This window comes from Panthera onca, chromosome E1 (assembly GCF_046562875.1).
Source record: "Panthera onca isolate mPanOnc1 chromosome E1, mPanOnc1 haplotype 2, whole genome shotgun sequence".
Taxonomy (NCBI): Eukaryota; Metazoa; Chordata; class Mammalia; order Carnivora; family Felidae; genus Panthera; species Panthera onca.
This window is the reverse complement of record NC_138352.1, coordinates 19827808-19850319: the sequence shown is the minus strand read 5'-3', so window position 1 is coordinate 19850319 and position 22512 is coordinate 19827808. Positions and strand designations below refer to the sequence as shown.

Sequence of the window (22512 nt, the reverse complement as noted above, 5' to 3'; positions counted from 1 at the left end):
TGTCTGTGGTTGGAAGCTTCACTCTCTGTTCCTAGATCTGTTTCTCAGGCTTTGTTTTTGTGTTTTACCTCCAAAACCATCGCCTGTGCTTATGTGTGGTGTCCCAGCCTTCTGGAAGGGTGCAGAGGGCTGGGACAGGTTGCTGCCAACACAGGGGACCCTTTGCTGGGAATTCGAAAGAAACATCATTGGGGCACCTGGGTGGCTCTGTCGGTTAAGCGTCCGACTTTGGCTCAGGGCATGATCTCACAGTTGGTGGGTTCAAGCCCCACGTCGGGCTCTGTGCTGACAGCTCAGAGCCTGGAGCCTGCTTCGGATTCTGTGTCTCCCACTCTCTCTGTGCCCCCCACACACCCCTTAGCACGCTGTCTGTCTCTCTCTCAAAAATAAATAAACACTAAAAAAATTAAAGATGAATTGGAAACGCTCGCCCTCCCTGGGCGGGGTAAATTACCCAAAGCCCAGTGGGCTGGTGGGCGGGATAACAGCCCCCACTCACCCACTAGGAGCAAAGAACAGCCCCCAGTGCTGAGACAGCATCATATCTGAGGAGTCAGAAAGTATGAGCCATTCAGGACGGGGTGGAGGCTTCTGTCGTCCGCCGATAGCTCCCGAAATCTCCACCGTGTGACCATATGCAATGAGCTCCCGTGAGATGCATCTAGAAAACCTTCAGAGGCATGTTTGGGGGCTAAAAGGGGCAAGCCTCATTCCCTAGGAAATGCATGTCGGCCCAAGTGGAGACAAAGGCGATGTTGATGCATTTTGAGAATGACCCGGGTTCTGCATATTTCCATTTCCTGTCTGGTTGCCTGTCCCCTGAGGGCTCCCCCCCCCCCCCACTATGGTCAACAGCCCCCAAAGGACAGGAAATCCATTACAGAGGCACAAAGCCTCTCCAGCGCCTGCAGGAGGACATATAAGTCCCAAATAAATGTGTGGTGAATGAGTCAGCAAATGAGCGAATAGGAAAATGGGTAAGGCGGTTTTCTGGCACCCATTGGTCACGCTTCTTCCAAGTTCATTTTCCATTAAAAGTCAGCCCAGAATAGCCCCGGCTTCGCACCGTGAGTCCTGAGACACACATACCCCCTTTTCGTCTCTATCTCTGGGATGTCTTTTCCTTCCAGGCTGCCCAGTATTCCTTCCCCGCTGACGCCACCTGGACAGAAGCTTGTCTGTGTGTTCATTCTATCTTCCCTGGGGCAGCAGGTGTCCTGCGAGGGGTGGGGGTGGGGGGGAAGGGGTGGAGAGTGTAAGGGGGGGGTGGCCCGTGACCTCACACCCCCAGCTGAGATCTCGGCTCTAGTCCTGGTTTCATCATTCATTAGCCATGTGACTTTTGGCACGATACCTCACCTTTGCTCTCCAAAATATTGATGCCTTGTCTCCCGGGTGCCAGCACGGCCCGGAGGTGCTGGGCCTGCGGCAGGGGATAGATACGGCGGCACATTCCAACGAGTAGCCGAGAAAATTAATCATTACATGGGAAGACGCCTGATACCGATAAATGCTGTGAATGAAATGAGAGCGTGCTGGAGTATTGCCTGGGGAGGGGAGAGGAGTTTAGTTTAGATAGAGCGACCTCCCTCTCTAAGGAGGTGACATTTAAAATGAGATCTAGGGGCGCCTGGGGGGCTCCGTCGGTTGAGCGTCTGATTTCAGCTCAGGTCACGATCTCACGGTTCGTGGGGTCGAGCCCCGCGTCGGGCTCCGTGCTGACGGCTCGGAGCCTGGAGCCTTGCTTCGGATTCTGTGTCTCCCTCTCTCTCTCTGCCCTCCCCCGCTCACGCTCTGTCTCTCAAAAGTGAATAAATGTTAAAAAAAAATTTTTTTTAGGGAGACCTGAATATTGAGAAGTACCTAGCTGTGGGGAAAGGCGTTCTAGGCAGAGGTGTGCAAAGGCCCTGAGGTAGGCCTGGGTCTGGCAGGTGCGAGGAACCTAATGAGCCACGAAGTGAGAGCCGGGTAAGCCAGAGGGAGAGGGGGGAGAGATAAAGGTGGAGAGGTGCACGGGGGCCAGATGAGGCCAGATTTAGGCAGGGCGAGGAGTGTGGGGTGTTCTAAGATCTAAGAGATGCCACTGGAGGGCTTCAGTCAAGGACTGGGTTGTAGGGGACAGCGGGGAAGCACGGGGACTTTTGGGGGGCATGGCCACAATCTCAGCAAGCGGTGACGGTAGCTTGGACCCGGTGGGTTGGGGCAGAGGTCATCATGGTCAGTTTTCACCACTACCAGAGGGCGACCTGGGAATCCAGCTCCCCGGGTCCCACTTGGGAAGCCTCCCTCGGCTTCCCTGCATCAGTGGCTTTGGGGGCAGGGTCCGCCCCGTCCCCCACCGGGCAGCGCCTCAGGCCACCCCAGCTCCGCCACCCCCTCCCCAGACTGCAGGCACCCCGGGATCAGCCACACGCTTAGATTCACGACTGGATCTTCAGGTCTGATATTTCACATTCCCTTCAGACTGCGACGTCTCCTGTCACCCACAAAAACATGCCACAGACCATCTTCAGAAAGAACGAACGACATGACTGGTCGACACATCCAGCCTTTATCAAAACGTTGGCACGAAAGAGCTGGACGTTTTTGGCACTTTTGGGCACCTATCCCACAAAGGAGGCTGAAGTCAGAGCAGTCAGGGATGGGTCACACGGGCACCCAGGAAGGGACAGGCCAGAGGAGCAATTATTTTAGGAGTCTTACCATTTTGTCGTTACCCTGCTTTTGCGTTACGCGCAGGGCAATGTGATAGCAGGTCTTCCCGAGTTGGGTGGCGGGCTCACGGGGGACCGTTTGTCTCGTTAGGGATCACAACGTGTGTGTACGTTAGCTCACTCCTGTGCACCAGCTGTTACGTAATACCAATAAAGTCAACGATAGTACGGTAAAACCTTGGTTTGCGAGCATAGCTCGTTCTGGAAACACGCTTGTAATCCAAAGCACTTGTGTATCAAAACGAATGTCTTTTTTTAATTAAAAAAAAAATTTAACGTTTATTGACCTTTGAGAAAGAGAGAAAGACAGAGCACGAGCAGGGGAGGGGCAGAGAGAGAGAGGGAGACACAGAATCGGAAGCAGCTCCAGGCTCCGAGCTGTCAGCACAGAGCCCGACGGGGGGCTCGAACTCACGGACCCGGAGAGCATGACCTGAGCTGAAGTTGGACGCTCAACCGACTGAGCCCCCCCCTCCCCGGGCGCCCCTATTCTCCAGCGCTTTGTATTGCCTGTGACTAAATTGTAGCCATTCCAATGGTGTATGTTCGTGTCTCCCAGTTTTAATCTGCGTTCCCTGATGACTAGTAACATGATTTTTGTGTTGTTTTGTTGTGTTTTCTTGCCATCGCCATAACTTTTTGGATGAACTGTCTGTTTAAATATTTTTCCCTTTCGGGGGTATCATTTGTTTTCCTACTGTCGAGGTTTGAGAGTTCTTTATACATCCTGGATACAAATTCTTTGTCAGATACGCGATCTGAAAACATCTTCTCCAACTGTATACTTTGTCTTCTCATTTTCTTAAAGGCCCTTTTCGCAAAGCCAACGTTTTTAATTTTGGCCAAGTCCAGTTTATCAGTTTTTTCCTTTATGGATCATGCTTTTGGTATCATATCTCAGAATTCTCTCTAACCCAAGGGTACAAAGACTTCTCCCTATGTTTTCTTCTGAACCTTTATAGTTTTGCCTTTTACATTCAGATCTGTGAAACATTTTGAGTTTACCTTGGTTTGAGTTGTGAGATTTAAGTTGAGATACCCTTTTTTTTTTTTTTTTTTTTTTTTTTTTTGCCTATTGATGATCAATTGTTCCAGATCATTTGTTGAAAAGACTTAGCTTGGGGCGCCTGGGTGGCGCAGTCGGTTAGGCGTCCGACTTCAGCTCAGGTCACGATCTCGCGGTCCGTGAGTTCGAGCCCCGCGTCGGGCTCTGGGCTGATGGCTCGGAGCCTGGAGCCTGTTTCCGATTCTGTGTCTCCCTCTCTCTCTGCCCCTCCCCCGTTCATGCTCTGTCTCTCTCTGTCCCAAAAATAAATAAAAAACGTTGAAAAAAAAAATTAAAAAAAAAAGAAAAGACTTAGCCTTCCCCCGTTGACTTGGCTTTGCAACTTTGTAAAAAATCAACTGGCTCTTTTTATGTGGGTCTATTTCTGGAGGCTCGATTCTGTTCCTTCCATCTGTGTCTACTCCCTCACTTATAACTTTATAGTACTTCTTAAAATAGAGAGATGAGTCCTCAAACTTTTTTTTCTCAAAATTGTTTGGCTAGTTCAGTTCTTTATAAATTTTAGAATCTGCTTATCTTCTATCTACAAAAGAAATCTGCTGAGTGGCGTGGAGGTGGCTTAGTCAGCTGAGCGTCTGACTCTTGGTTTCAGCTTGGGTCATGATCTCATGGTTCGTGGGTTCGAGCCCCGCGTCGGGCTCTCTGCTGACAGCTCAGAGCCTGGAGTCTGCTTTGGATTCTGTGTCTCCCTCTCTCTCTGCCCCTCCCCCACTTGCGCTGTTTCTTTCAAAAATAAATAAACATTAAAGATTTTGTTTTTAAGAAATATGGTATTTTTATTGGAATTACATTAAATCTAAAAATCAATTGGGGAGAATGGACATCTCAACTCTACTGGATGTTCCACATGATAAACTGTGTGTGTCTGTATTTATTTTCAGTGTTCTTCAATTTCTTTCTTCAGCATTTTGTGATTTTCACCATACAGATCCTATTTGTGTTTTGTTAGCTTTATACCTAAGTATTTCTCTCTCTCTCTTTTTTTTTTTTTTTTCCTTTGGGAGCTATTTTATTTTATTTTATTTTATTTTTTTTAACGTTTATTTATTTTTGAGACAGAGAGAGACAGAGCATGAATGGGGGAGGGGCAGAGAGAAAGGGAGACACAGAATCGAAAGCAGGCTCCAGGCTCCGAGCCATCAGCCCAGAGCCCGACGCGGGGCTCGAACTCACGGACCGCGAGATCGTGACCTGAGCTGAAGTCGGACGCTTAACCGACTGAGCCACCCAGGCGCCCCTTTGGGAGCTATTTTAAATGGCATTGTGGTTCACATTTTGGTTTCTAATTGTTTTTAGTATACATACATTGCCTGAGGTTGTATGCTGACATTATATCCTGTGATCCTGGCAAACTCACTTATTAGTTCTAGGAGATTTCCGTGTAGATTCTTAGGGGTGTTCTTTGTACACCTGTTACCTGTGAGTAGGGCCGTATTGTTTGCAAATAGTTTTATCTCTTCCTTTCCAATCTGTATACCTCTTTTCCTACCTTCTTCTACTTCCTTTTCTTTTTCCTTTGTCTTATTACACTGACTTCCAGTATTGTGTTGATTTGTCGAATAGAAGTGGTGAGAGTGTCCTTGCCTTTTCCTAACCTTTCACGGAAAACATTCACTTTTTTTTTTTTTACTATTACGTATGTTTGCTGTGGGGTTTTTTGGTTAAAGGCTCTTTGTCAGATTAAGGAAGTTCCCTTAAATTCCTAATTTACTCTTAAGTTTTCATCATAAATGTTAAGATTTGTCAAATGTTTTTACTGCATCAATTAACAGAAGCATATGGTTATTCTTTTTTTAACCTTTAATATAGTATATTACACTGATTGATTTTCAAATAATGAATCAGTCTTGCCTTCCTGGGACAAACCCCATCAGGTTGTTATCTATTATTCTTTTTATATATTGCTAGTCTCAGTGTACTAATATTTTGTTGAGAATTTTCTTCATATATGTTTATAAGGATATTGGTCTGTTTCCATTTCTTGTGCTATCTTTGTCTGGTTCTGATATCAGGAGAGCACTAGACTCCTAAAATGAGTTGCATAGTAGTCCCACATATTTTGGGGGGGGAGGAATATGGGTTATTTAGAAATGTGTTGTTTAATATATCAATATTTAGATATTTTCTAGTTATCTTCATGTTAGTGATTTCAAGTTTAATTTCATTATGATCAGCAAACTTACTTTATATAATTCAATTATTTTCAAGTTGTTAAGGTTTGTTTAATGACCAAGGGTATTGTCTATCTGGGTGAATATTTCACATGCACTTGAAAGGAATTCATATTCTGCTATTGTTGTGTATACTGTTCTATAAATGCTGGTTATATTCAGTTGGTTGATAGTATTATTTGCTCATTCTGTGTCCTTCCTGATTTTCCACGTGCTTGTGCTATCAATTACTGAGAAAGGATTGTTAACATCTCCCACTAATTGTGGATTTGCCTACTTATCCTTTAGTTTTATTAGTTTTTCCTTTATGTATTTTGAAGCCCTGTTTTTAGGTGCAAACATATTTAGCATTGTTATATCTTCTTCATGAACTGACCCTTTTATCATTATGTTTCTTTTATCATTATGATTTTCCTTGCTCTGAAATCGACTTTGTCTCATATTAATTCAGCTACTTCAGTGTTCTTTTCATTAATAGTCAGGTAGTATTTTTTGTATTCTTTTGCTTTTAACTTACCTATGACATTATATTTGAAGTGAACTTTGCAAACAGCATAGAGTTGTTTCCTTTTTTTAATTTTATTTTTATTTATTTATTATTTATTATTATTTACTTTATTTTATTTATTTTTGAGACAGAGATAGCAAGGGAGAGACAGAGAGAGAAGAGAGGGAGACACAGAATCCAAAGTAGACTCCAGTCTCTGAGCTGTCAGCACAGAGCCTGATGTGGGGCTCGAACCCACGAACCATGAGATCATGACCTGAGCTGAAGTTGGAGGCTTAACTGACTAAGCCACCCAGGAGCCCCTGTTTTCTGTTTCTTTTTAAATGCTGACAATCTCTGTCTTTTATTTTTTAATTTTTAAAAAAATTTTAATGTTTATTTTTTGAGAGAGAGACAGAGAGTGAACGGGAGAGGGGCAGAGAGAGAGGGAGACACAGAATCTGAAGCAGGCTCCAGGCTCTGAGCTGTCAGCACAGAGCCTGACACGGGGCTCGAACTCACAAACCGTGAAATCATGACCTGAACCGAAGTCAAACACTTAACCAACTGAGCCACCAAGGCGCCCCCAGATAATCTCTGTCTTTTAATTGGTGTGTTTAGACCATTTACATCTAATATTACTATTGATATATTTTTATTCATGTCTACCATTTTATTATTTATCTTCTGTTTGTTATTTCTGGGTTTTGTTCCTGTGATAGAGGGGGGAATAAAAGTATTAAGGATTCTTCCCATGCCCTTGGAACTATAGTTCCTCTAGTCAGAGGGAATAATTTCCCTTTTTCAGAATTTTAGGTATCTGCATGCCCCTCACTGCTGCTGCTACTGCTATTTCAAGATTTCCTGGGGGCTATCACAGCAGAACAAAATGCAAAAGAAAAAGTAAATTCCCCCATCTCTCCAATCCTTTGGGGACCCTTTCTTTGCTCCTCACAGCAGGAAGGGAGGCTTCCTTCCAGCTCTTTCTGTCTGCCCTAAGTGTGCACTTGTGAGTTTTAGGATGCCTTTGTGTCTAGGCCAGTGTATAATGGGGAGGGTGGGGGGAGTGCAGGAAACTCATTGCCAGATCATTCTTGCTTCAAGTGCTGGTTTTCTTCCCCATTCTGCCTGCTACCGTTTACCTTTCAGAATCCTCAGATAGCGATCGCACGCATACTATTCAGAGTTTTTACTTGTATTGAGTTCGAGAGTTACAGTGGAGTGTATTTACTCCGTGTTTAACCAGAACGAGGACCTCCAATGTCATATTTTGACGTTTACTTTTTCTTGACTTTTTACCATACATCTGAGCAAATTTAGAAGTCTTCTTTTTAAAATTAATGTGTTAGGAATGTGTTAACTGTTTTGTTACCTGGTGTTTAAAACAAATACTTCCAGGGGCCCCTGGGTGGCTCAGTCAGTGGAGCATCTGACTCTTGATTTTGACTCAGGTCATGATCTCATGGTTTGTAAGATTGAGCCCCCGCGTCAGGCTCTGTGCTGACGGCTCGGAGCCTGCTTGGGATTCTCTCAAAAATAAATAAATAAACATGAAAAAAAATTAAATGGATACTTCTGAGAATCTTTTCAAGTAAGTAAATGTAGATATACATCATCATTTTTATGTCTGCTCTGTATTCCATTGCACAGATTACTTTAATTTGCTTAATTGATACTCTGTAGTCCGGCCTCTAAGTTTCTTCTCTTTTTCTCCCTTATAAACAATGTTTCAATGACCATTGTTGTACACAATCCTTATTCACTCACCCAGTTATTTCCTTAGGATAAATGCCTAGTGGTGGAGTGGCTTAGGCAAAGAGTGTGCACATTTTGAATTTTGACACTTATTGGCCAGCTACCCTCCAGAGAAGCTATACCAATTTCCATTCTCACCAACTCCCTACGGCAGAGCAAAATTTTTCCACATCCTCATCAAGAGTTGATATTTTTATCTTTTCCAATCATTGCCAAGGTTTAATCTTTTCTAATTGTTGCCGATATGTAATCACATTTTAATATTCCTTTCTAGGTTAGAATTATTCAGAATACATTATAATTTGAATTCATTGAATTCATTAGCAATATTTATTTTATATTTTTGATATCTGTTTGTTGTAGTAAAATATACATACCATAAAATTTTCCATTTTAACCATTTTAAAGTGTACAATTCAGTGTCATTAAGTACATTCACAATGTTGTACAATGACCACTGTCCATTTCCAGAACTTTTTCAACATCCCAAACAGATACTCTGTACCCATTGAATAATAATTCCCTGTTCCTCCTTCCCCATAGCTCCTAATAACCTCCGTTACACTTTCTGTCTCTGTAGATTTCCCTATTGTGGGTGCCTCATGTAAACAGAATCATATAATATTTGTCCTTTTGGCCTGACTTATTGCGCCTAGGATGATATTTCAAGGATGATATTTTAAGGTTGAATAATTTTCCATTGTATGGATAGACTACATTTTGTTTACCCGGTCACCTGTTGACGGACATTTGAAGTGTATCCAATTTTTGGCTATTTTGAATGATGCTGCTATGAACATTGGTGTGCAAGTATCTGTTACAATCCCTATTTTCAATTCTTTTGGGTATTTACCTAGAAGTGGAATTTGTGGGGCGTATGGTAAATCTGTGTTTAACTTTTTGAGGAATCACTGTACTGTTTTCTACCACAGCTGTACTATTTTGAATTCCAACCTGCAGTGCATCAGGGCTCTAATTTCTTCACGTCCTTACTGACACTTGATAGTATCAGTTATTTTCTTTTTTTATAATGTTTATTTTTGAGAGACAGCGTGAGTGGAGGAAGGGCAGAGAGAGAGGGAGACACAGGATCCCAAGCAGGCTCCAGGCTCTGAGCTGTCAGCACAGAGCCCGACGCGGGGCTCGAACTCACGGACTGCGAGATCATGACCTGAGCCGAAGTCTGACGCTTAACCGACTGAGCCACCCACATCCAGGCACCCCTAAACACCTATCCCAGTGGGTGTGGAGTGCTTCGTCTACTTTTTAAACTATCTTTATTAGATTTTGTTATCAGGGATAACTTGGCTTTTTCAGAGACTCTTTCCTTCTTTCTCTATGCTTTCAAACAGTTGTAATAGCATAACATTTTTCTTTGCTGGTTTGAGAGAACTTATCAGAGGAACCATCTGAGACATATAGCACTTTTTAAGAACTGGTTCTTTGACAACTTTCTTTATTTGCTCACTGATCACTAACATAAGTAGTTTTCCTAATTCTTCTGGAGTCTTTTGTGTCATTTTTATTTTCCTAGAAAACCAGGTGTGATATATAGGGTTCAGAATTTTGTTTTGCTACATATATATATATATATATATATATATATATATATGATATATGTATACATCATATACATGTATGATATATGTATATGATATACATCATGATATATGATATGTATGTGTGTTTTCTTTCTAAACATTGCCAATGGTAGAACACGTTTTAATACTCATTCTGTGATTATCAGTAGGCTAAAATTATTCAGAGTGCATTATAATTTTATTTCATTGTATATATATGGCCTTTACCATTCCTAATATTTACTTATTGTTCTGTGTCTCCAAATTAGCTTTCCCAGGTATGTTTTCATTCATTTATTGTGGAGTTCACTTAGTTGTGGAGTTTGTTGCTCTGGGAAGCAGGGTTTGGGGGGGGGGGTCTCCCACTGCGGTCACGGTGGGGCGGGCGGGGGCCGTGACTGAGGGCACAGGCTCGAACCAGATAGTCTGAGTGCAGTGCTCAGTCCTTTACTGAGCTGGTAAAGCTATTTGACCTTCTATAGTCTTTTTTTTTTTTTTTAGAGAGAGAGAGAGAAAGAGAGTGCTAGCTGGGGAGGGGCAGAGAGAGAGGGAGACAGAGGACCCAAAGCGGGCTCTGTGCTGACAGCAGAGGGCCCGATGTGGGGCTCAAACTCATGAACTGTGAGGTCGCGACCTGAGCAGAAGTCGGATAATTAACCAACTGAGCCACCCAGGCGCCCAAACCTTCCATAGTTACTTAACCTCACTGTGCTTCAACGTCCCTGCCTGTAGAAGGGAGAGAAAATAGTACCCACCTCCTAAGGTCAATGCAAATGTTTAAACGTTGGTCATTTTTCAGTGTTTAGAAGAGTGCCAGGCTCAGAGCCAGCACTGCAGAGGAATTTCTGAAATAAATGTAGCCTTTCCTCCGACGTGCTGGGAGCCTGGGTCCCCCAGGAGCCCCTCCATTCCCCCAGACGCACTTTCTGTAACCTTTCAACCACTTACGCTAACTGCCTCTTAGTTTGCAGAACCACGTCTGTGCGGAAAAACAACCACCTCACTTTCCACTCTGCTGCTGAGACGACCACATCCTCTTCACACGTACCCCGGGCTCCCATGGAGAGCTCAGGTCAGTATGGCCGGGTTGGGGGGGGGGGAGGGGGAGGGGAGAGAGGGGTCGAGTGCGTCCGGCTGCCTCGCAGGGGAAGGCCTCCCTGGCAGGTGACAGTGCCCCCCTGGGGCTGTCATCTCAGACCCCCATGTCAGCCGCCCCAGTGCGAGAAGATCTTGAGAAGCGGACCTCCACGCCCTTGTACGAGCCCCGGCTCCTTGCAGGTCACTGAGCTGGACCCTGAGGAGGAGAATGACAATAGCCAAGATCTATCGCCAGACGCTTGGGTTCATTTACCAAACGCCTCGGTAGCGGTTACAATCTATCAAGTCGTGATAAAAGCCCTTGACAAGTATCAACTCACGGAGTCCTCATAAAGGCCCCCTGAGATAGATGTTATCGCTGCCCCCATTTTACAGAAAGAGAAAGTGAGGCCCGGCCGGGGACAGGTATTGCTCCCAAGGCCACGTAGCTTTGTACAGTCAAACTGGGACTTGACCCCAGCAGACGAGCTCCAGCGCCGTGCCCTTAACGATTTCGCTGTGGATTTCCCCGGGGCAGTCGTCAGAAGGGTTCTGTGTGGGACAATATCAATGCCCTTGTCCCTGTTTTATGGAAAAGGGGAACAGAGGCTCAGAGAGGTTAGGTCATTTACTCAAAGCTGCACAGCTAATATCAGAACCAAGGTCTAGCTCATGGCAAAGCCCACGCTCTTCACACTTTGTCAACCTGGGACGAGGGATGACCTTTCCCTCAAGATGCGGATCCCCTAATGGTCACCCAGGAAGTCACAGAGCACTTCTCACGAGGCTTAGACGCTAATGCCCCGGAAGACCCCTATCCCAGGGAAGGGGAAGGCACAGCCAAGGCAAGTGAAGCTCCACGGGTCGTTATTATCCCTAAGACACGCATCCTTTCCACACCCCGTCACCGTCAGAGCCTCCCACAGCCGGAAGAGGCTCGGGCTGAATCAGGCAAGCCCGCAAATCCCTGTGTTGCGATATTCCGGGTTATCTTTCACCAGCTGGGGTTTGCCCGGTCCAGAGGATGGCAGAGTGGGGGCCAGCAGTGTGAAAATCTCAATATTACTTTTTAAAAAAATTTTTTTAAATGTTCACCTATTTTTGAGAGAGACAGAGACAGAGTGCGAGTGGGTCAGGGGCAGAGAGAGAAGGAGACACAGAAGCAGAAGCAGGCTCCAGGCTCTGAGCTGTCAGCCCGGAGCCCGATGCGGGGCTCAAACTCCCGAGCTGTGAGATCATGACCTGAGCCGAGGTCGGACGCTCAAACGACTGAGCCACGCAGGCGCCCCGAAAAATCTCAACATTTCAAAACCAACTTACTTTGCGCTGGCTTTACGTAGAACATTAGATGCACGCCATGCTGCGTGTTAGGAAGAGAGGTGTGCCAGGGAAGTTCCTTTGCATACAAGCAGTAGAAACGCATGTTTTCCCAAACACAAAGAGTGCCCTTCACGCGTTCCTGCCTGCTGGCCATCACCTGCGCGGGGCTCACCCAGAGGGAGAGAGAGTCCACTGGCCAGCTTGGTTTTGTGTCTGCTCCAGGCCAAGGCAAAGCAGGGCGCCTAGACTACAATGAGCAGAGAGGGCTGCCGGGCGGGCGAGACCCCCGGCAGCCTCCACCGAAGATGTGACCGATGGCCGCCCCCGAATCAAATGGGGGAAAGAAAACATCCCCCAACTAGGATGCTGGCCCCGGGAGCTCCCCAGGGGCGTCTTGCCATCACGATCAGAACTGAAGTTGTCCCGGCTGTCTTCCCAAATTACAGATGCCTAGAACTTGCCCCACCTTCCTGTAGCCCTAAGGGGTTCTCTCATCCTAGCGTTCAGAAGAGGGGCCCCTGAAAAGGAAGGTATTTCTTTTTTTTTTTTTTTTTTTTTAATTTTTTTTAACGTTTTTATTTATTTTTTTTTCAGACAGAGAGAGGACAGAGTATGAATGGGGGAGGGTCAGAGAGAGGGAGACACAGAATTGGAAGCAGGCTCCAGGCTCTGAGCTGTCAGCACAGAGCCCGACGCGGGGCTCGAACTCACGGACCCCGAGATCGTGACCTGAGCCGAAGTCGGCCACTTAACCCACTGAGCCACCCAGACGCCCCAAAGGAAGGTATTTCTTTAGAGGCATGCAAAAGGCAACGCTCCGAGGCGCCCGAGTTACTGTCATTTGGCCATCCCTGCAAACAGGGACAAGGATGCAAACCATTTTTGAACGACCTGAGCCCTTGTTCCACGTGGGGGTCAGGGGGCCCCGGGCATGGGCATAAAAGAGAAGCGGGAGCCACATGACTCCAGCCAATGGTGCGTCTGGGTGCTGAGGGCAGATTTCGGTAAGCTGAGGTGTCGAGACGGAGCTGTGGGAGCACCGGGGCTTTTCAGGCGAGTCCTGAGTCCCCGGTTGGGAGGCCGGTCCGCGAGGTCCACGTGGTCAGCGTGCGGGGACTCGTGGGATCTGGGAGAACGGACCCCAGCTCCGGGCTCAAGGTGGGGGAAAAGTCACCCTCTGAAATGGAAAACAAGCTGCTAAGTGACATTCCCCTGCACAGAACTAACCTGCCTTAGGAGTCCCCCGTCTGAACAGGGCCACAGGTGACCTGTGCTGTCCTCGACTGTTTTATGGCTCACCCGGCGTAAAGTAATGGGCCCTGGGGTTAGTTTTCAAAGAGAGGGGACCAGAAAGAGTCTGTTGGTGCATTCTCCCTCTCCGTCCAGGGAGGGGGTGCTGATTCTGGCGGCTGATGCCCAGAAAGCAGAATAGGGCAATTCTTTCCATCGCCCTAGTTGGAGGGAAATGTCCCTTGAGAGTCGCAAATTCAACCTCTTGGGTGATAATTTTGTGTGTCCCAACTGACCTGAGGTTGCCTGTCACCCTTTTGTCTGGAGGGACATGTCCACTCCTCCTGATGCGGATGGATGCCGTGGTCCTCTGTGGCTGTGTTAGCGAGGTTTTCTCCACAGAAACAGCCCCCGTAGGATATACACACATATATGGGATGAGATTTATTTTTTTAACATTTATCTATCTATCTATCTATCTATCTATTTATTTATTTGTTTAGAGAGGGGAGACGGACAGAGAGAGAGAGAGAGAGAGAGAGTCCCAAGCAGGCTCCATGCTGTCAGTACAGAACCCGCCACGGGGCTCAGTCCCACGAACCATGAGATCACGACCTGAGCCGAAATCCAGAGTCAGATGCTTAACCCACTGAGCCACCCAGGCACCTCTAGCATGAGATTTATTATAAGATTTATTATATTTATTATGAGAGTTATGATATATATTTATTATAAGGAGATTTATCATATTTGTTATAAAGATTTATTCACGTTACCATGAAGGTTGTTTGGGGGCGGGTGGAGGGTGTCAGGCTTTTGTTCTATTCAGGCCTTCTACTGATTGGACGAGGCCCACCCACGTTAGGGAGAGCCACCTGCCGACTCAGTCTACTGATTTAAATGTTTGCCTCATCCAAAAACACCCTCGTAGAGACACTCAGAAGAATGTTCGACCAGATATCTGGGCCCCTGTGGCCCTAGTCAAGTTGACACATAAAATTAACCATGACAAGTAGGTGTGGGGTAACTTGCAGAAGACAAAGACTGGTCTGCTTGGAAAAATCTTGGAAGATTTTCTTCATGTCATGGCTGGACCTCGAGCACTGATGTCTACTGCCCAGCTCCCAGGGTTATGTTTCTTCCCTTTTTATTTTTTATTTTTTTAATGTTTATTTATTTTTGAGAGAGAGACAGAGAGACAGAGCATGAGTGGGGGAGGGGCAGAGAGAGAGGGAGACACAGAATCGAAAACAGGCTCCAGGCTCTGAGCCATCAGCACAGAGCCCGACGCGGGGCTCGAACTCACGGACCGTGAGCTCATGACCTGAGCTGAAGTCGGACGCTTAACAGACTGAGCCTTCCAGGCGCCCCCCCCGCCCCACCACAGTTACATTTCTGAACAGACACCACACCTATTGCAAAACAAGCTAACAAACAATGACAACTTTCAACTTTCTCCAATTATTTCCTTTGCACCTCCTTCTGCCACCGTGACAGCCAGGAAGGAGCCATTCTGACCCTGTGACCTTCGTTCTTAATGCAAGGATGATTGTCCTCTGGGAAGCCTGAGCATTTTTGCACTTGACTCCTTTCTTGACTAACAGGTCAATTACCCAGAACTCTAAGCTTATCACTTAAGACAGTAATTCACATCCTGATGATACATTAGACTGTCCCGGAGAGCTATTAGAAAACAAACAAACAAACATTAGTTCTCATACTCTAATATCTGATTTAAATTGGTTTCGGGTGAGCTGTATATTAGTGAGGTTTTTTAAAGTTTATTTTATTTTATTTTGAGAGAGAGAGAGCACACGCACAGGGGAGGAGTAGAGAGAGAGAAAGAGAGAGCAGGGGAGGAGCAGAGAGAGAGAGAGGAAGAGAGAGAATCCCAATCAGTCTCCATACAGTCAGCACAGAGCCCAACGTGTGACTTGATCTCATGAAACATGAGATCAAGAGTCAGACGCTCAACCCACTGAGCCACCCCGGCGCCCTGTACATTAGTGTTTTTTAAAGCTTTCTGAGTGATTCTCCTGTGAAGCCAAGATTAGGAAGGGGGGAAAAGGAAAACATTCTATGAAGCGTTTGGGAGAGATGTGATTCTGTCTGGGATCACAGAAGGCTGGAATGGCCAGAAATTGAAGAGTGGACCTTGAGCTAAGGGGGTCCTACTGTGGTCAGGACCCCGAAACCCTACTTCTCCATCCCTCCCTATTGGCTCATAACACCTACCCTGGCCTGAGAGCTGGGAATCTTTGTGCGGGCGACTTTATCCAGCATATTGATTTTCAGCACTCAAAGCCCAGACACTCATAGATAAGACATATGTTCATAATCTCACCTGGGAATTTCCTCCTCTCCCTTTTCTGAGTAAGCAGGTGGATGGACACATGTAAGAGTGCAGCTTTAGAAGAAGAGGTTTTGCCAAAGAGAAAGCTCTGTTCCCGCATTTCTGTGGCCTTATGTAAATCACCTCTCCCCTCAGAGCCTCATTTTCCCATCTGTAAAATGGGATGAGAGCCTCTCCGATCCCTCTGGGCCTGACCTCTGTGCTTGGAGAGGCAATATGGGGCAAGGGTAAGAGCTCTCGACCTGGAATCTAAAAAACAGAGAGAAGAGTATTTGTAGGGCAAATCCCCAGGGCTCTGCTGAGAATTCAATGAGGTAATATGCCAGAAAATGTTCTGCAAGTACATGGGTCAGTCAGAGAATGCTAGCCGCCGTAACAAATAACCCCAATGTCAGTGGATTAGCACAACAAATGCTTATTTCGCACACCGCCATCCAGCGTGGGCTCCAGTCTTCCGGGGACTGAGTTCTCCCTCCTTCTTGTGGTGCCGCCATCTTGAACATGTCTTCCAAGGTCACCACGGAATGGGAAGAGAGAGGTGGAGGCTAGTGCAGAGGATTTTAGGACCGGGCGTGAATGTGTCACATGTTGTGTCTACCGTATTCCATTGGACAGGACTCAGCACATGGCTCCCATGACTGCAGGGGGGTCTGGGAAATGTAGTCTTCCCGTCTACCCACGACAAACGTGAGATTGGTTTGATGAACACATGACATTGTCTTGCCATGCCTGCGTACGACTTTCTGTGTGTATTCCTTTCAAGTGCTATTTAAATGTCAGATATTGGGGCGCCTGGGTGGCTTGGTTGGTTAAGCGTCCAACTTCAGCTCAGGTCATGATCTCACCATCCGTGAGTTCAAGCCCCGCGTCGGGCTCTGTGCTGACAGCTCAGAGCCTGGAGCCTGCTTCTGATTCTGTGTCTCCCTCTCTCTCTACCCCTCCCCTGTTCATGCTCTGTCTCTCTCTGTCTCAAAAATAAATAAACGTTAAAAAAAATTTAAAAAAACAAATGTCAGATATTAATAGTAACGTGACAACATCCCACATTCCTGGATGGAGGGGAGGATAATAATTAGGAATGTTTATTTATTTATTGGCCGTTCTGAGTCAAGAATGATGGTAGAAGTGCATGTCGTATATGAACAACCTTGAGACGCTTGAGGCACAAGAAATACTCCATTTCTTTCTTTTGCTTCATGCAATCAAATCCAGCTTCAAGCTCTCCTTTGCCACGGCCAGTACAAATTCCAATGTCATTCACTTGGGGGTGGTTCCCCCTCTCTGTGATCTTGTAAGCCCAGGGGTTACAAAGTCTTCATGATGGAAAAGTCCGTGGTCTTCAGTCCTCTGTAGCTGCAGCCCCCTGGACAGGTTGGCTAGGCTTGCATGGTGCATAGGGAGAGAGGGGGTTCCTTTGGGGACATTCTTGAGTGCTGGCAAAGGTGACCCAGGAGACCACAGCAGTGGCCCTCAAGGTCAGAGGTTCGTGCTCACCTGCCTTGAGCCGAGATCTTTGCCACCCCCGGTGAGCTGTGTCCCAGCTGGCCCTGGTCTGGGCTCTCCAAATCCAGGGGACTCTAGCCTCTCTGCTTCCCTTTGGGTTATCACTCTCCTCTAGAACTAAAAGCATCAGCCTTCACCCCCACCCCTCTGAGATAATCCAGCTCATCGTCTCAGTCCCCTTGACAGGGGTCTCAAACTCAGGGGCCGGGTAGAGGGTGTGGATGGGGGAAACCAGGAGGGGAGGCACTGTGAGGAACCAGAAGAGCTGTGCCCCATCGACTGCCCCCATGTGAGGATAATGTGTGCCTGATGTCAATGGACTTTCAAGAGATGCCAGAAACCCAACTTTTATGCAAAATCTCCTGATTTGTCAATGTTGGCAGCTGATTCCTTTTTCTTCTTTCCTTTCGAGACACTCTGCAAGCCCAAACAAAACACGTCTGCAAACCAGATGTGGACCAAAGCCCGAGAGTTTGTTCTGGCTGCCCAGACTTTCGAAAACACACTTTATTTGGGGTTGTCTCCTGGGGCTACTGGCAACTTCTCTATTTTTTCTCTGAAACATAAAAGCTGAACTCCCTTTGCAAAGCGGAGGAACCCAGGGCTCAGAAGACAAAGGCTTGACTGCCCTTTGAGTGAGGGGGCAGGGGGGAGATCACCGCGTTCACGGTTCCCAGCCTGTGTGGTCCTTGGTGAGGCGGGTGGAGAAGGAGGAGGAAGGAAGGAGGAAAGAAGAAAGTAGACATAACATAATGTTTTCATAACTCAGCCTGCACTGACTCCTTAAATCTTCATGCAAGGTGGAGACAGGTAGATGGGAAGACAGCTTGCGGCCAGCCCTTGTGCCAGGCTTCGTGATCCTGGCCAGTGTGGGGGGATGCTTCAGTGCCCAGCAGGGTGGCTGGGTGGCCAGACGTGGGGTGTAACAGCCAGTGCCCGTTCTCAGCCTCGGGGAAGGCTCCAGAACGGGCCTCAATGTGCCCCAGGGCGACAGGGGAGAGGCAGGTAGAAGGTGAGGGTTTTGGAGAAGCCAGGTGGCCGACTTAACAGAGCTCACACCAGAGCCTTGGAGGGGCCGGTCCCCAAGCCCCGGCTCACCCCGGGTCCTCGGCTAACCCCATTCTAACTCCTGAACTGCAACCCGCTGGTTTCTGAAAATTGTGATCTCGATCCTGCTTGCTTCCCAAGGCACTTGAGGCAATTAAGATCTATGTTAAGTAGGAGGTAAACCAAGATCAGGAAGAGGATGAGGGAGGAGAGGTCCCTGACCCCTGAGATGAGCTGATTTGTGACGCTGGGCCCCAGTCTGACTGTAAGTTTCCTGACAAGCAAGCAAAAGAGGAACCCCAGACACGCGTGTGGTTTGCAGCGTCCGAGAACCCAAGAACGCACACGCTTGCCTGTAAATTCGATCTCTTGTCGGGAGCTGGTGGTAAAGAGGGATCTGTGGTGTGGAGAGCATCTCTCGGGCTTCCTGTGTTAGCCCCGAGCCTTCGAGAAGCAGGGTGGCCACGCGGGGACCGAGGTGGGGGGCACACCTCGGGGGCAGGAAAGGGAGAGGGTGCGGACCGACATCTGGATCCGAGGGAAGGAGAAAGAGAAGGGCTCAGCTGGGCGGCTGGGGGACCCCTGCGTGGAAGTCAGGCACGGAAAAGGGCCCCAGTGTCCGAGGAGGAGACTGTGAGGGCCCACGGCTCCCCGTCGTGGCCCCACAGCAGGCGACGGGCTGCCCGGACAGAGCCCAGCTAACCTCCCCGTAGTGGGAGATGGGCCAGGGGCCTCCTCCCCGTTACCAGTGAACCTCACTTGTTCAGATGGTGAGGACTGGATCTGAGGCCATTTCAACAGGGGCTCGGCCCCCAAAGAGACAGACGGCTGGGGGGTTGTAGCCAGTGGACGGCGAGGGGGCCAGCGGATGGGAGATCCCTGGGAGGAGACACCGAGGGTGCAGGTTCCTGCTGAGAGGGTTCTGCTAAAACCAGTCCACAGGCAGGCGGAAGGCAGGACCGGGGCCAAGATGGGGGTTGGGGGTGGGGAAGGCGACTTAGAGCCCGAGTTCCCTTGATCAGGGGCACGGTCACCTCCTGCCCCAGCATTTATCTGACCCGTTTCTTTCGGTTGGCTTTAAATTTTCACTTCATGTATCGATTGAGGAACGCCTTAGAAATACTGTTTTTCAGGGGCGCCTGGGTGTCTCGGTCGGTTGAGAGTCTGAGTCTCGATTCCGGCTCCGGTCATGATCTCGTGGTTTGTGGGTTCGAGCCCCATGTCGGGCTCTGCGCTGGCCTGCTTGGGGTTCTCTCTCTCTCCTCTCTCTCTCTCTCTCTCTCTGCCCCTCCCCTGCTCGCTCGCTTTCTCTGTCTCTCAAAATAAAGAAATAAACATTAAAAAATTTTTTTTTCGAGCACACATTAAAATAACAGCCTAGTGATTCGATTGTTTTAGGACCATCTGAGGGCCCTATAAAACCATCCCGCGTACCGCCGGGGGCACACTGACAGCACTCTGGTTTTACAGAGCACACGGAGATGGTGACTGGAAGGCTGTGTTTCGGGCCCGTGTGCCCGCTGTCTGCTCTGAGCTGGCCACTTTGGGGCACCTCTCGGGGCTTGGAGAAGGGGGGCTGAAGACGGTCTCAGGGAGTGCAGGGGTGGGGGGGAGGGGGACGCCGGGGGCCCCAAAGCTCCTGGCCTCAATGCTCGCCCGCCCCTGCCGCCCAGATGCTGAGCTGGATCTCCAACGGAGTGTGCAGGCCGTGCTCCGGGAGCTCGGCGCCCAGGCCCCGGCCCTGCAGAGCAACCAAGGTAAAAGCCAGCAGGCGGCCTCTGCCACGATCTCTCCCAACCACCTTCCCAACCCCCCTGGCGAACCAAATTCCCCTCGACCCTCTGCGCCCGCCAGACTCCCAGAAACGTGGCCCCGGGCGCAGACCTACAAACATCGCCGGTCCCTAAGCCACAGGCATACACCTGTGTCCCCCTAGTGTCCCTCTGCCTGCCTTTCCGCCCCGAGAGCCCCCTGTCCTCAAATATCAGCAGAGCAGGATTCCACGGGTGAGAAGTCCAGCCATGTGGCCCCAGAGCCAGATGCCCAGCTGAGGGGTCAGACTCGTGGCTGCTCAGAGTCACGGTCTGGGGCTCCAGGGCACAGGGTCCCGCTCCGGGGGTCCCCCGCTAAGAGCCCCCTGCCCCATCTACGTGTGCCGGGCTCCCCTTTCTCCCGGCCAGGCATGTGGAGATGGTCCCTGCATAAGAAGGTGGAGCGAGATCCTGGAAAGAGTCCGGCTCTGGTCCGCATTCTGCTCAGAGAACTGGAGAAGGTGAGTTCTGGGGCTTCGGGGAGGCGGGCGGGGGTAGGAGAGAGGGAGAGGGAGAGAGAGACCCAGCCAGCTGGGGCCTCGGGGCCATCAGAGCCGCGTCCCCCAGACTCCGGTCACTTGTGGACCGCCAGCATGACGTTTACCAGCCGTGTCTCCCTCCCGCACGCTTCTGTCAGTGAGATTTTCTTGATCCTGACTCTCATTACTTCACTTGACTTAGCCTGTTCCCCCAGGACCGTGAATGGAAAAGCCCCCACTGGCAGAGAGACAGAATATCGATAAACATAAATGCCTATTTCTTATGACCTTTTCTTTCTTTTTTTTTTTTTTTTGACGTGATTTTTTATTAACATTGAATAAAAAAATAATATCCACTCTGGCTCTCTCCTGCGTTGCAAGGGGAAGAGTGGGGGGGGGGGGGGGGGCGGGGCCTGGCACTTCCCACCCCCGCCCCCAGGCGCAGGGCAAGCCCCGCCTCCGGGGCTCCCCTCCTTCCCTTAGGATGACGTTTTCAAAACCGTTCTTGGACCGCCGAAAGTGACCCTCCACACCTCCCCATGCCCCCTCCCCCGGGCCCGCAGACCAGTAAATGCCCTGCGATCTCCTGTTTTCCAGGCAGAGAGCGAGGACATCCGGCATGCGATCATCCCCTTGCTGCACACGCTAATGTATGTGCTCACTAAGGTGAGCGTGACGCCGAGGGTCAGGGCGGTCGTGGCAACCCACACGTGGCAGGGCCAGACACTGTCCTCTCCCGCAGGAGACACGCAGTCTCTGCCTGGGCGCGCCTAGGAGAACTCTTGGGTGGCCTGCCCCAAACCGTCTTCTCCACACTCGCGGTGCCCTGTCCCTAATACACAAAGCGGGCTACTGGGGAGGAAGTTGGGAAAGCAGTGCGCGGGAGGCATGAGAGCCTCGAATGCCGGAATGGGGTCCTCGGGATTGTTCCCACGCGCCCCGGGGGCCATCACTGATCCCTGCTTAGGAAAGGGACAAGCCACCGAGAAAATGTCTGGACAACAGCGATCAGGAGCTGTGTACAGTCGCAGGGGGTGGGAGAGGGCAGCGAGGGAGATGAGGGGCAGAGAGAACAGTTCGGGGGCTGCCGGGATCCAGGGGCAGGAGGGGGCTGGGCTCGGGCCAAGGCAGAAGGCGCAGGAGGAAGCGGAGCCCCGTGGCCACTGCACTGGGAGCGTCATGCCTGCGGGATATCGCGCCCGGCAGGCTGGAGACGAGACTCCAAGTTTTCAGCCTAGAGCCCAGCAGGAATGTGCTGCCCGGACAAGCAGAGGGGAGGGGAGGGGAGTGGATTTGCTGGCAGGACAGGGTGAGATGGATCCCCTTTGGGGCGAGTTTGAGTGGGGTGTCCGAGAGGTGTCTTTCAGGTGCCGGGTGAAGAGACTAAGGGTGTACGTCTGCGAGGGAGGTGTGAGCCCAGGTCTGGCTGTCAGACCTGCCTTTCCTCCTCTCCACCCCACCCTCCCACCCACCCAGCACCCTTTGTGACCTAGGGCTCTGGGCACCCAACTCCTCCCTCCCACCCAGGCCACGGGCATCACGGAGGAGCTCTACCAGAGAACCTACACCTTTTGCACAAGGTTGCTAACCCTGCCCGCCCCCTACTGCACGGTCGCCTTGGACTGCGCCATAAGGCTGAAAACGGAGACCGCTGTCCCAGGTGAGAGCTGTCCCAGGTAGGAGCTGTCCCGGGTGAGAACTGTCCCAGGTAGGAGCTGTCCCAGGTGAGAGCTGTCCCAGGTAGGAGCTGTCCCGGGTGAGAACTGTCCCAGGTAGGAGCTGTCCCAGGTGAGACCTGTCCCAGGTAGGAGCTGTCCCAGGTAGGACCTGTCCCAGATGAGACCTGTCCCAGGTAGGAGCTGTCCCAGGTGAGGCCTGTCCCAGGTAAGAGCTGTCCCAGGTAGGAGCTGTCCCAGGTG

General features: G+C 49.4%; 1 protein-coding gene across 3 annotated transcripts in view; it reads left to right on the top strand.

The window, feature by feature from the left end:
• PIK3R6 (phosphoinositide-3-kinase regulatory subunit 6) overlaps nt 1-22512 on the top strand; it is a 58834-nt gene that overhangs the window by 7697 nt on the left and 28625 nt on the right. For 2 of the 3 annotated variants that reach the window (XM_060647293.3, XM_078437764.2), the window contains 5 exons: nt 10738-10845; nt 19977-20060; nt 20484-20575; nt 21191-21259; nt 22121-22253. In XM_060647293.3, the coding sequence (XP_060503276.3) occupies nt 10833-10845; nt 19977-20060; nt 20484-20575; nt 21191-21259; nt 22121-22253 (391 nt within the window). In that variant the 5' untranslated portion in view covers nt 10738-10832. Of the gene's footprint in view, nt 1-10737; nt 10846-19976; nt 20061-20483; nt 20576-21190; nt 21260-22086; nt 22254-22512 lie in introns of those variants that run through there. The other variant, XM_060647296.3, reaches the window with a different exon arrangement.